The sequence below is a fragment of the Channa argus genome, chromosome 7 (genome assembly GCF_033026475.1).
Source record: "Channa argus isolate prfri chromosome 7, Channa argus male v1.0, whole genome shotgun sequence".
NCBI classification, from domain to species: domain Eukaryota; kingdom Metazoa; phylum Chordata; class Actinopteri; order Anabantiformes; family Channidae; genus Channa; species Channa argus.
The window spans coordinates 12,751,467-12,762,950 of record NC_090203.1 but is presented as its reverse complement, the minus strand read 5'-3'; the positions used below and the strand labels follow the sequence as shown (position 1 = coordinate 12,762,950).

General features: G+C 39.5%; 3 protein-coding genes across 4 annotated transcripts; 2 read left to right on the top strand and 1 right to left on the bottom strand.

Annotated features, from left to right (window-relative positions):
* Positions 1-1,437: 1,437 nt before the first annotated feature.
* LOC137129950 (phospholipase A and acyltransferase 4-like) lies at positions 1,438-3,063 on the top strand. The gene is made up of 4 exons (XM_067509430.1): positions 1,438-1,539; positions 1,615-1,738; positions 1,860-2,161; positions 2,906-3,063. The coding sequence occupies exons 1-4, from the start codon at positions 1,486-1,488 to the stop codon at positions 3,008-3,010; spliced, it is 585 nt and encodes a 194-aa protein (XP_067365531.1). The 5' UTR covers positions 1,438-1,485; the 3' UTR covers positions 3,011-3,063.
* A 433-nt stretch (positions 3,064-3,496) lies between these two features.
* Positions 3,497-7,742, bottom strand: alg2 (ALG2 alpha-1,3/1,6-mannosyltransferase). 2 transcript variants are annotated; one of them, XM_067509426.1, is made up of 5 exons: positions 7,480-7,742; positions 6,621-6,804; positions 6,381-6,518; positions 4,878-5,045; positions 3,497-4,772 (listed from the first exon to the last, which is right to left on the bottom strand). In XM_067509426.1, exons 2-5 carry the CDS (start codon positions 6,789-6,791, stop codon positions 4,020-4,022), a joined length of 1,230 nt encoding a protein of 409 aa, XP_067365527.1. In that variant the 5' UTR covers positions 6,792-6,804; positions 7,480-7,742; the 3' UTR covers positions 3,497-4,019. The 2 variants fall into 2 exon arrangements, with proteins under 2 accessions (XP_067365527.1, XP_067365526.1); XM_067509425.1 differs by having other exon boundaries at positions 6,621-6,792.
* Positions 7,743-7,906: 164 nt separating this feature from the next.
* sec61b (SEC61 translocon subunit beta) lies at positions 7,907-11,231 on the top strand. Its single transcript, XM_067509431.1, has 4 exons — positions 7,907-8,053; positions 8,562-8,659; positions 9,759-9,863; positions 10,719-11,231. The coding sequence occupies exons 1-4, from the start codon at positions 8,051-8,053 to the stop codon at positions 10,804-10,806; spliced, it is 294 nt and encodes a 97-aa protein (XP_067365532.1). The 5' UTR covers positions 7,907-8,050; the 3' UTR covers positions 10,807-11,231.
* Positions 11,232-11,484: the final 253 nt, after the last annotated feature.

Genomic DNA, 11,484 nt, shown 5'->3' with positions numbered 1-11,484 from the left:
TAAATGTATAACACAAACCACATGCTGAACTAAGCACCATCCACGTCTTGGTTTGTGTTTGCTCTTTTTGTACATTTCTCAGTTTACAGGCCAATAAATCCATGACCTGGTTAGTGTAGAGAAGGACAAGTTCGGATTGATTGATTAACACTAACTGTGTTTCTCTCATCATCAGACACATTTAGCCCATGATTAACTTCCAATCATGAGGCGGGATTAAAAGTCAGAGTAAAAATATTCCATACATATTTAATATTCCACTAACAAGGAAACCAGCTCCCAAACTGCCAACAAAATAGATATACACCCATAACACGCACACACTCACACATATATCTCCCTCTTTCCTCGCCTGAAAACCCGGACCTAAACATTATGGCTATCTCCCCCACGCCCCGGTGTGGGCTAGGTGGAATTAAAAAAACAACCCTGCAGTCTCATTAATTAATTAAACACCATGTGCCAGTGGCACCTGGGTACCGGTTATCACTGCCACTCAGACACACCATGATCTCAATAACCACCCCACCGCAGGCAACTGACAGAGGGGAAGTGGGGGAGGAAGGGGAAAAGAGGAGGCATCTTCTTTCACAACTTTGAGGTAAAGAGGGTTTCTTCAAAGTGCAAAAAAAAGAGGAAAAGGCAGAAAAGAGATTTCAGACACCATTTTTTTAAATATTTTTTTTTACAAAATATAGCTTTTTTTATGAAAAGGCCTGTGCAAGCTTTTTTTTTTATTATTTAGAATGGAATAAAAATCCAATATATTGTTTAAAACAAGTTAACCTATTTTAAAACAACCTATTTGGCACATTTTCTCAATATACTGTGATTCAGCCAGTGTTATACTTTCACCATGTTGTACATCTGTGTATTGTTCTGATGTATTTTATTAATTTAAAGCACATACAGCACTTTTCTAAAATGAATCCTAAATTGCGAATTCAGTAATACACACAATTATTAATCTTTTTACATAAATTACTAAAATTTTAATTTAAATTTCCAAACATTGATAGAATAAACAACACTATATCTATATAGAAAACCAGGATCCTATGCATAAATTGACTGAGGTACATCACTATATCCCGAATGCTAGACCTTTATATCTGTTTTAGATGAAACCAAGGTCACCAGCACTAATTGGACCAACAGGGACAAGTAATTTGCAGTTCTGAAAAACAAGTGGTATCGCTGTTGATTTCAGTGCATTTCAGCTTTTGAAATTGACTGAAGAAATGTCTGAATCAATATGAGAATTGGGAATTAAAAACTCACTCCAGGTTAACCACACATTTAAAACAAACTGCAACAAATACAGCTAAAGCTCGCAATATCTGAAAAGATAATAAAGCCCTAAATTAATAGGTAACATATTAAACTGCCTATCATCGCAATTCTATTACTGTCAAGGCTATCTGGACTAATAAAAGTGATTCAACTATAGCACAACCTGGTCAGTCTGTTTGGGTCAGAGCTTTAATGGAACTTTTGGGAAACTGGAACAGCTTTTTCTCTCAAATGACAAGGAGACAGGTAAAAATCTGAAATATTGGATATTTGAAATCAGTGAGTAAACCTGCTGCTCTAATGTTGCTCCTTTCTCTTGAGATTGATCAAAGTATGGCCACAGCCGAGATTGGAGACTTGATTGAGTTTATGAACCCATGGTTGGGATTTTCTCTTTGGGGTGTTTATGCTGGAGAAAATCATGTAATCCATTTTGGAGTGGAAGGTAAAAATTTAAATATCACTATATTTTTTTGTCAATGCCTTTACCTCAAATGAACTCTTACTTACACAAAGCTAAAACTGATTGTTTTGTGAGTTTTCATCATCTGCTTGTTCTCTGTCAGATGAGAACATGACACAGAAAGCCTGCCGCAGCTTCCTTCAGTACATGGTTCCAAAGTCAAAACGCAATTGTGTTCTAAAGAAAACCAAGATCCGCAGACAGCACACTGAAGAGCTTAAAGTGCCTCCAGAAACTCGAATCAGGGTCAACAACAGCAAACACAACCTGGTTCCATCATCACAGGAAATGATGAAGCATCGTTGCAACACTTTTCTCCACCAGGAATTTGAATTCGACCTGCTGAACTTCAACAGCGAGCATTTTGCAACATTTGTTCGATACGGCCAAGCTGTGTGCAACCAGGTGAGTTCAACCATGATGTGCGTGAAAAACCAATCAACTTGCACTTTTTCGTAGAAGTGCAATAAATTATTGACAGAAAGAAAATTGATCTGCAAACAATTGATCAACTAAATAAACTTTTCAGGAAAAAGGTCAAACATTTAATCATGCCATGTTCTCAAATGTGTGAATGTCCTGCATTTTGGTTTTACTGCAAAATAAATAAATATATACACTATATTGCCAAAAGTCTTCGCTCACCCATCCAAATAAATGAATTCAGGTGCACAAAGCAAGGTCCATAAAGACATGGATGAGTGAGTTTGGTGTGGAAGAAGGTGACTGTCCTGCACAGAGTTCTGACCTCAACCCGATAGAACACCTTTGGGATGAATTAGAGCGAAAACTGCGAGCACTGTGTATTATGTATTTCATAAACACACTCCTAAACCTGGTGGAAAGCCTTCCCAGAAGAGTTGAAGCTGTTATAGCTGCAAAGGGTGGGCTGACGTCATATTAAACCCTATGGATTAAGAATGGGATGTCACTAAAGTTCATATGGGTCTAAAGGCAGGTGAGCGAATACTTTTGGCAATATAGTGTTTATTGATTAGGAATTATTGCTCTAAAAACAGAATATTGTTTTGTGCTCTGGGATATTCCAATGGGCCTTCTTCACTGTGTTCTTCAGCTTTCTAGACCAATCCAAAGTAACTAATGAAAAATAACCATTAGCTGCTGCTCTATTTTAATGCTCCTTTTTAGATTCCCTTTAAGAAAAACAATGATGCACATATGGACACAACTCAAACTCTGCAAATGATAATGCAGCAACGGATGGAGACAGAAACTTCTTCACATGTTCTGTGATACACTAACTTTTGTAATCAGCAAAATAAAAATAAAAAAACCCTTTGCCAATACTTTGTCTGAGAATGTTTCATTTAACAACTGAAGTCACAATCACAACATTAACAATGTTCCTGTGGCTCTATGTTCACCAACAAAATCCTTAGCAAACTCTATTAAAGGCCAAAAAACTTACCAACAAAGCAAAGCCCTTAAGAGTCGGGAAACTATGTGTCTTCTTGTTTATTAAGACTTCAGGAATGTCAATAAGAGTGTTTCTATACAGTAGGAGGGCTGAGAAGGCCAGCACGCAGACACAATGACTTTGTGCTATTCTCTTCGTTGATAATGACCCAGACACAGGCACACTGCCCATCAGCCAGACCTCTAATAAAGCCAAACACGCTCTATCATCTGCTAATAACCTCCAAACAGAAGCAAGAGTCATGGACAGGTCAGCATATTGTGAATGCAAGGAGGGAAACAAAGCTCTTAGCAGACAGGAAGTAGTCAGAGGGACCCTGTTTATCGATCTGGGACTGTGCTGCCTGATCGTAGTAACAACATTCTTCTCCTTCATCCCCAAACACAAAGACAAAGACTACTGTAGAAAAGCAAGCAAGAAAAAAATGAAAGACATACACAGAGCGAAACATTTCCCAAAATCAATCCTTTTGCTGGGGTCTTGTTTGAAGCGTTACTACACATACACAATTACACACAAGTGTACATACACAATTGCAGGTGTGGTATTTTTTTCAGAGATAGAATAGGTAAACTCGTTACTCTTTTCCTAATTGGTACAGAGATTCTGTCCTTTTTTCCTCTCGGCAACCCCTCCAGGGGAATGCTGATTAATTATCCTCCAAGTCCTCACACCACCACCACCATCACCATCACCTCGCTGCACATATACATTTTCTGTTAGAAGACTTCAACTCTCTGCAGACCCCAGTTGTTCACAGTCAGTTTCACAGTTCAGTAGAGGATCATTTTTCCACAGTCCCACTGGTTTTCTCTTGCCCCTCCATCAGCCTTTACATGACTGGCTCAGCCTGGCAATGTATCCATATAGTTGGTCTGAGAAGGCCTGAAGAGAAAACTTATCTTGTACTCGCCTCCTCCCAGCTTGTCCCATGTCCCTGTGTAGCTGTGGCTCCCTGATGAGCCTCTCCATGGCCTTAGAGAAGGCATCGGCCGTGGGCTTGCACAGGAATCCTGTCTCCCCATCTGCCACACTCTCCAAGGGGCCCCCAGAGTTTACAGCGATAACAGGGCAGCAGCAGTACATTGCCTCTACAGGAACTATCCCAAAATGCTCTCTGCTCGGGGTGTAGAGCACAGCAGTACTTGCCCTTAGCAGCGCAACCTTCTGTGAATCAGAGGGGGAGCGCAGGAATGTGACACAGTCCTCCAAGCGTAGCTGCGCTGCTAGCTCTTTCAGCTCTGTATAATGTTGAACATTCTCAGTAACTCTGTCATCATAGCCCCCTGCCACCACCAAGTGAATACCTGCTCTCTGGCCTGGAGGAAGGCTGCTCCTCAGGGCTGCCATAGCCTCCAGAGCCAGACTGAGATTCTTCTTCCTCTCATATCGGTTCAGAGAGAGAAACAGGCAAGAGGTTCCTTCAGGGAGTAGCCCTTCAAGGCCTTGTGCTGTAGTAGATGGCTGGTCAAAGGTACATGTGTTGAGGGAGGGATAGAGGACATCTGTCTGGATGTTACTTAAACTGTGAAAGGTCTCCCTGAAGATGCCTGCAGTGAACTGGCTATTTACCAGAATCTATGAGCAAATACACAGAGGTTAGTTTACAGGGCTCGCACATATATCACAGGCATTTTAACATCTTCTGTATGGTCTAGCCTCCCACACCTAGCTGTTACACACCATGTCAGCCATGCCGGTGGTGCGTTCCTCAAACCAATCAATGGGCGTGCGGTAAAGCTTTTTCAGAAGTGACTTCCTCTGGGTCAGAAGCTGATCTGGAAAGTGACAGTAGAACAGAACCTTCTTCCTATGTCTGGATAATCTCAGCACTGGAATACACACCGATACCTGAGGTTAAAAGAAAAGGTTATGAATAAAGTTATACATATCTTCCCTAACAATGTTCCCTCTTTCTGGCTAAACAGAATTTTGACATATATGCCAATGTTTTTGCATGTATGACCGGCAGTACACCAGCAGTGTAATTTTACATCACAGGAACGCTAAAAAATATCAAAATGTAAAGCTTATATAATTCAAAAATTATACAGAAATATATATCATAGCCAAACATTCATACACTTTCCCCTCCAAACATTTTGGAAAGGCAAGACCAGGGTACTTGTGTTTGCAGTACACTGAAGTCCTGTATATTAAACAACATAGAAGAAAGCATTTTGTATCAGATTGCGTTTAAAGGAATTGGAACATGTGACTGTCATGTGTTCTGTTTTTACCCAGGCGTGTATGCTGTGAAATTAATTGTCAAACAATAAATAGTTCTAAATAACTAGTCTTGGTTTTAACTTTGGGATTTTCCTGTAAAGACTGTAATTCTTGTTAAAAACAATATATCAACATGAAATCCAGTGAGGGGCAGAACAACCAAAGGCATTGCACAAACTTTGGACATAGTAAATACATATATTTGGACTGTCCTGCTTCCTCATGCAGCAAGAAAACCTCATCTTTATCTGAGGGAAAAAGTAAAAGGTTTTAGAACGGCTGAGTTAATCATCAGATTGACAACACATTTGAAAACGTATATCACCTCCTGAAGAGGAGAACCCCAAATGAGTCACAGACATAATGCAGAGAGTTGGGATGAAATACATTATCAAAATACATATTAGGTTTAATTTAATTGTTTTAAAATCTTTTCCAATACTTTTACAAAAGATACAATTTGGGTGATCTGATAGAAAAGGCGCTACCCCAAATGTCTTCAGTGCACAGCAACATAGAACTTACTTAGCCTTGCTGCTCTAATACTTTTTTTATGACTGTTTAAAACATTCAATAAATACAAAGCATGTCATGTATGAATGCAGAAACACTAAATAAGCACTAAATACACATTGCAAAACAAATATTGTAAAAGCTTTTTGTGACCTTTCCCAGACATGTGTTGTGGTTGATAGTTATCTTATTTGTTTAGGCAGTGAAGCTTTTTCTAGTGTCACACATATAGAAAGATGATCCAAACAATGAATTTTTCTGCTGTTGTGTCAAGGGTGGTGCCTGCGTATATTGGTGTGAAAGATAAACCTTCGAAATTGAGCAAAGGAGTGTCCGCTATATGACATGGTTTACTAAAAAGGGTGTGACAAAACAAGAAGACACAAAACGCCAAAGATTCAAGCCAGTTACAAGACACAGAAAGCTCACATTGACACAACTCACCTGGTCACAGAAGATAACATCATATTCCACCCCGCTGAGGAAGACCAGGTAGAGGGCCACATAGATCATCCTCAGGTAGGCACACAGGGCATGTAGGTAGCCAAACACACTGGTAGGAAGCCAGTCACCCACACATATCTATTTGAAGAGTAATAGAAATCATGAAAATAATACTCCTCTTTGTCTTATTTTGGGATCTTTGAGCGACAACATTATGTAATAAGGTTTATGTTAACATACCACTTGCTGATCTGGATCCAGGGTCTCTGAGAAACAGTGTGTTGGATCATAATGAGCTGTCCAGATCTGAACGCTACAACCCCGAGACTTTAGAGCGACAGCAGCATCAACCACCAATCGCTCTGCTCCCCCAATACCCAGGTCTGGATGGAGGAACACTACCCTCGTCATCCTGTACACAAAACTGAATAAAGTCCAACTCAAACTGGAGAATATTTCCCCAAAAGACAATGCTGGTTTGTAGACATGGTTTAAATAGTATAGAACACATGAGACATTACTTTATGATATAGAATGAGAGGTAATGGCAATATTTGGTGTAGAAAGCTTAAACAGTTTCAACACTCACCTAAACTCAACAATAACACAGAAGATAAAATTGATTTTCACTGGCATTCAAACAATCTTGAACTTATTGTTGTCAAAAACTATTTCCAACAGAAGAGACTCATAAACCTACTCTAATGCCAAAAGATATTTCAGAGCTGTGTTGTTGATAAAGCTAAAGAATCTGCCCTTGTGGCTCTGTAACTTAATAACATGTATAACTTAGGCCCCTTAAACCCCTTCGTGGCATGTCTAACTGCAAACGTACCTACATCTACTTTCTGCAAAGCAACCTCATTGTTACAGAGTCCTCATGTACACTGTTGCCCCTGAATGGCAAAACAAATTATGATTTAGACTATTGCTTTAGAAGATGTGCCTTTAACTACAATGACATTGTGATTGGCAATAATCGCTTATGTAGCTAATGGCATTTAGATAGCTAACTTGGCTGACATTTGTGTTTATAATGGACTCAACAACTACACATAACGAACTCCGTAAAACTGAATGTTAATGCAGTGAGCTTTACCTTTGGATCTCTTCACTACTTGGCCACGTTTAAAAACCCGTAAATGCGCTCTTGTAGCTGCCCGTAGCAAGAAAAAGCGTGATGAAACTCTACCGTGTGGACGCCATGTTGGCTCGTGTAAACCCATATACACCTACTACTTGCCCTTCGAGTTTTACCCACAATGGCGCCTGTTTCATCGACGTAACGGGCGCGCTTCATCTGAGACACGTCTCCTTCAAAGCCAATGCAGATCGTTAATTTGCCTTTAAATTTGAATTCAATAAACATATAGGTCTAATGTGCCAAAAAGTGAGTTTCTCTGCCAAATACATCTTATTCGAATTATATGAAACTAAAGTCCTTAAATAATGTTAGTTTTATTATTTTTGAGGTAAATGCGACCAGTAGTTCAGGCTTCTGCTCGGTCACCTGCGTTGGTCTTGTGTTTTGCCGTCGTGTCCTTTTTAGACAAGCGTCAGCCTTGTGAGACCTCCTCTAGTCTTCTCTGATTCAAACACCGATTTTCTGCTGTTCATTTGACGTGGACATCAATATAAAGAGGGTTTCAGCTCGCATCGACATAGATAAAATGGTAAGGTGATCATCTCCATCTCCATCTGAAACAGTTACTTCCATTAGAGCTAACAAACTCTGCCAAAATTATATAGACTTCCTGACGTGCTGTTCTGTGATGGCTAGTTTGCTAATGTTAGCTTAAGTCAAACATGTAGACGTGTCTGTCTTTCAGCAACTCAAACAGCACAAAAAGCACCGTTTAATATAACCCACCACTAAATTCAGGATTTCTATGTGTCTTTAAACACATTTGATAAATGTTACCAGTTGTTGAAAGCATCGAATAGTAAAGATTTAAAGAACAAAGTTAGGCCTCTGCCCTTAGTCTCTGAAACAGAACAAATTGTGCAGTTGAGATTCAAATAAAAAGTAAACTGTGTCATTAAGCCTTCATTATGTTGTTCTTCATTTGTTTCTTTTATGTGTGAGTGTGTATGCATGCAAGAGTTTGTATCAGTGGTTAGAACATGTTTTCAGTATGTAGAATTGAATCTTGACTTATTGACTCTGGTTTTTACTCTCAGCCTGGACCAGCAGCAAGTGCAGCCAACGTTGGGGCATCTGGCCGATCCCCAAGCAAGACCGTCGCTCCTCGAGCAGCAGGCTCTACAGTCAGACAGAGGTATATACACTTATAAGCTCATAACCAGACTTTTACATCTACAAACTCCACTCATCTAAGTGAATGAATCGCACAGATGAATGACGTATAAAAGCAAAACATTTTTAAATTTGTGGACAAATGTAACAAATATGCCTCCATGCTGGCCACAAATGGTCCAGCTAATAGCACAGGGATCTAATGTGACTCTCTTGATTTGGCTTTTACAGACCCTACATCTCACTGAAATTGACATATGGAAGATTTTGGTTTGATGTGTTATAAAATAAATAAATAAAATTTAAAAAAATGTTAATCACTTCAGTAAAGTTCAGAGTGAGACTACCAACAAGTGGAAGCCCACATTGAGTCTGCTTGAATAGGATCTTGAAATTATTTTCCTAGAAATCCCAGCATTGTCCTGCCTGCGCATTCATCGTTTGTTAAAAAGTCACAGATTTTCAGATGGCCCAGCTTTCTATATTTGTGTGTCCTCTGTAAAGTGGAGCGGTAGATAGATGTTGTGCTCTAGGCTTAATCAGTGTGCAATCACAGGCTCATTGTTATCTTTGTCATTAATTACGTATTACTATCACCCTCTTCATTACATCATTAACCTCAGTTTAATCCCATCACGAGTGAACCAGCCATGAATCACTCTTTCATCACCAACTACTGTAGTTAAATCTGCATTCAAAATGTTGCGTATAACAACACAGCTTGTTTTTCAGTGTTATAGTTTCTAAATAGCTTGCTCAAATTTGTTGCAAAGGGTTGCAAGTTTCTTTAAGTAAGTTTTCCAGGAAAATAGTTATTTAAATTTGGGTTACTTTGCCATTTGTAAGACTATAAAGTGCAGGTTTGAGAATCTACTTGATGTGTGAATACATTAGATCAAGTTGTTTGCCCTGAAATTGGATTTTTTTTTACATTTCTTTGTTTTCCTTTTGAACAGGTACAGACTTGAAGAGGAAACCTTACGCAATTCTCTCAAAAAGATTATTATATAGGCATTTGACAGCTGGAGATCAAGTTCTATGCGATCTGATAGATGTTTCTAACACTAAAATTTTGTTTATCTGACTGTGTCAACTAGTTTTTTACTTGGTGTGTTCCACAGAAAAGCAACCAGCAGTGGTACACGCAGTGGTGGCAGGACCACAGGATCAGCAGGCACTGGTGGCATGTGGCGCTTTTACACAGAAGACTCGCCAGGCCTTAAAGTGTAAGTGCAATTTATAAAAGCAGCTTGTGTCAGCTTTAATACTCACATGTGGTTGTGAAATTATGAACATACACACTCACAAATATAGCTATTGACATTTAACTTACACCCACTCACATAAACATACTGTTAAGATTTTGTATACTATTTTATATCATCATTATCAGCATATTATTATTATTATTATTATTATTATTATTTATGTTTATCAGGTAGAATGGAAGGTATGCCAAAAGGTAAGAAATTAATCAGATGTGCCTCTGTGGCAAAACAAATATCTGACCTGTGCATCAGCTTGATTTAGATGTTTATACACACTGTGTGCTTAAAACAATTTACATTCAGGAAACTCTTCACCTCAAACTTGTATTCTGCTGTCTCCTAGTATTAGAGAATACGTCCTGTCTTGAAACCATAGCTGGCCGTGGTTGATCGATGGTGCTGAGGTGGTTATTGAGTGTGTGTCTCAAATGGTCGAAGGAGGGCAGACTTGCCATATAGTGCTGTATATCGGGTGCATGTTTGTTTCTGCGTTAGACGTCGGCCTTAAAGCTTCATTAAAGGATCCACTCTGAAAGGTCAACTCAATTACAGCCATCTGACGGGGGGGGGGGGGGGGGGGGGGAAGAGGAGGAGGTGGAGGTGGAGGATATGGTTGGCATGGCAATGGTGCTGCTTAGCGATTGCACCCCCTAACCCATCCCCCACTCTAACCCTTATTCAGAGATAACAGCCCCTCCTCGTTTCTGAACCTCATCAATAAAATCAGCTACTCCACGAAGACTCTCACTCTGGTTGGAGTTACAGATGGTGTTTTTTGTTTGTGTGTTAATCAGTGTCTCTTTGTTGTGACAGCGGCCCGGTGCCAGTGCTGGTGATGAGTCTACTTTTCATTGCTTCGGTTTTCATGCTGCACATTTGGGGGAAGTACACCCGCTCTTAAAGCCCACCTGATGACCTCTGATCTTCACCTCGGCTTCTTAACACATTGGATCTGGGCCAAAAAACAAGTGAACAAAAACATTATATTGTTAGTTCTCTTTCCCACTATTACTACAAGAATCTGACACACAAACTGGATTATTATGCAGCTATTTCAGTTCATCTTCATCTGCATCTGATGTTGTTGCTTATACCCATCCTGTGTTTCAAACATCTGATGGAGCAATGCTGGTCCTCCTCAGCATGTGTGTGTCCCTATGTCAAGCAGCAGAACATGTCCCAGCCACTGAAAGGTTCAGTGTAATGCTTAAAGACATTGTTTTCAGGCCCCCAGCAAACATTTCTCCTACAACCTCACTTACATTTTTTAACATTTGTACAAAATGTCCATTGTAATGTTGTACAATTAAAAAAAGTAAAATTCAATGTGTACCTTTTGTGCCTACAGTAAGGGGGGAGAGGAATGTTTCACAGCTCTGTATTTTCAGTGATTTAGTATTTTCACTTTGAACTTTCTGTAAGTTCTGCCAGATCCAGCTACTTATTTGACTCTGGTTTGGGACACAACTCACTCGGTAGTTTTGTAATCCTCTCTCTTCTTTTTATTCGTTCAACCACAATTCTGATGTTGCTTGTATAATCAACTTTAATTGTTAAACTAATCATGCCATGCTATAGC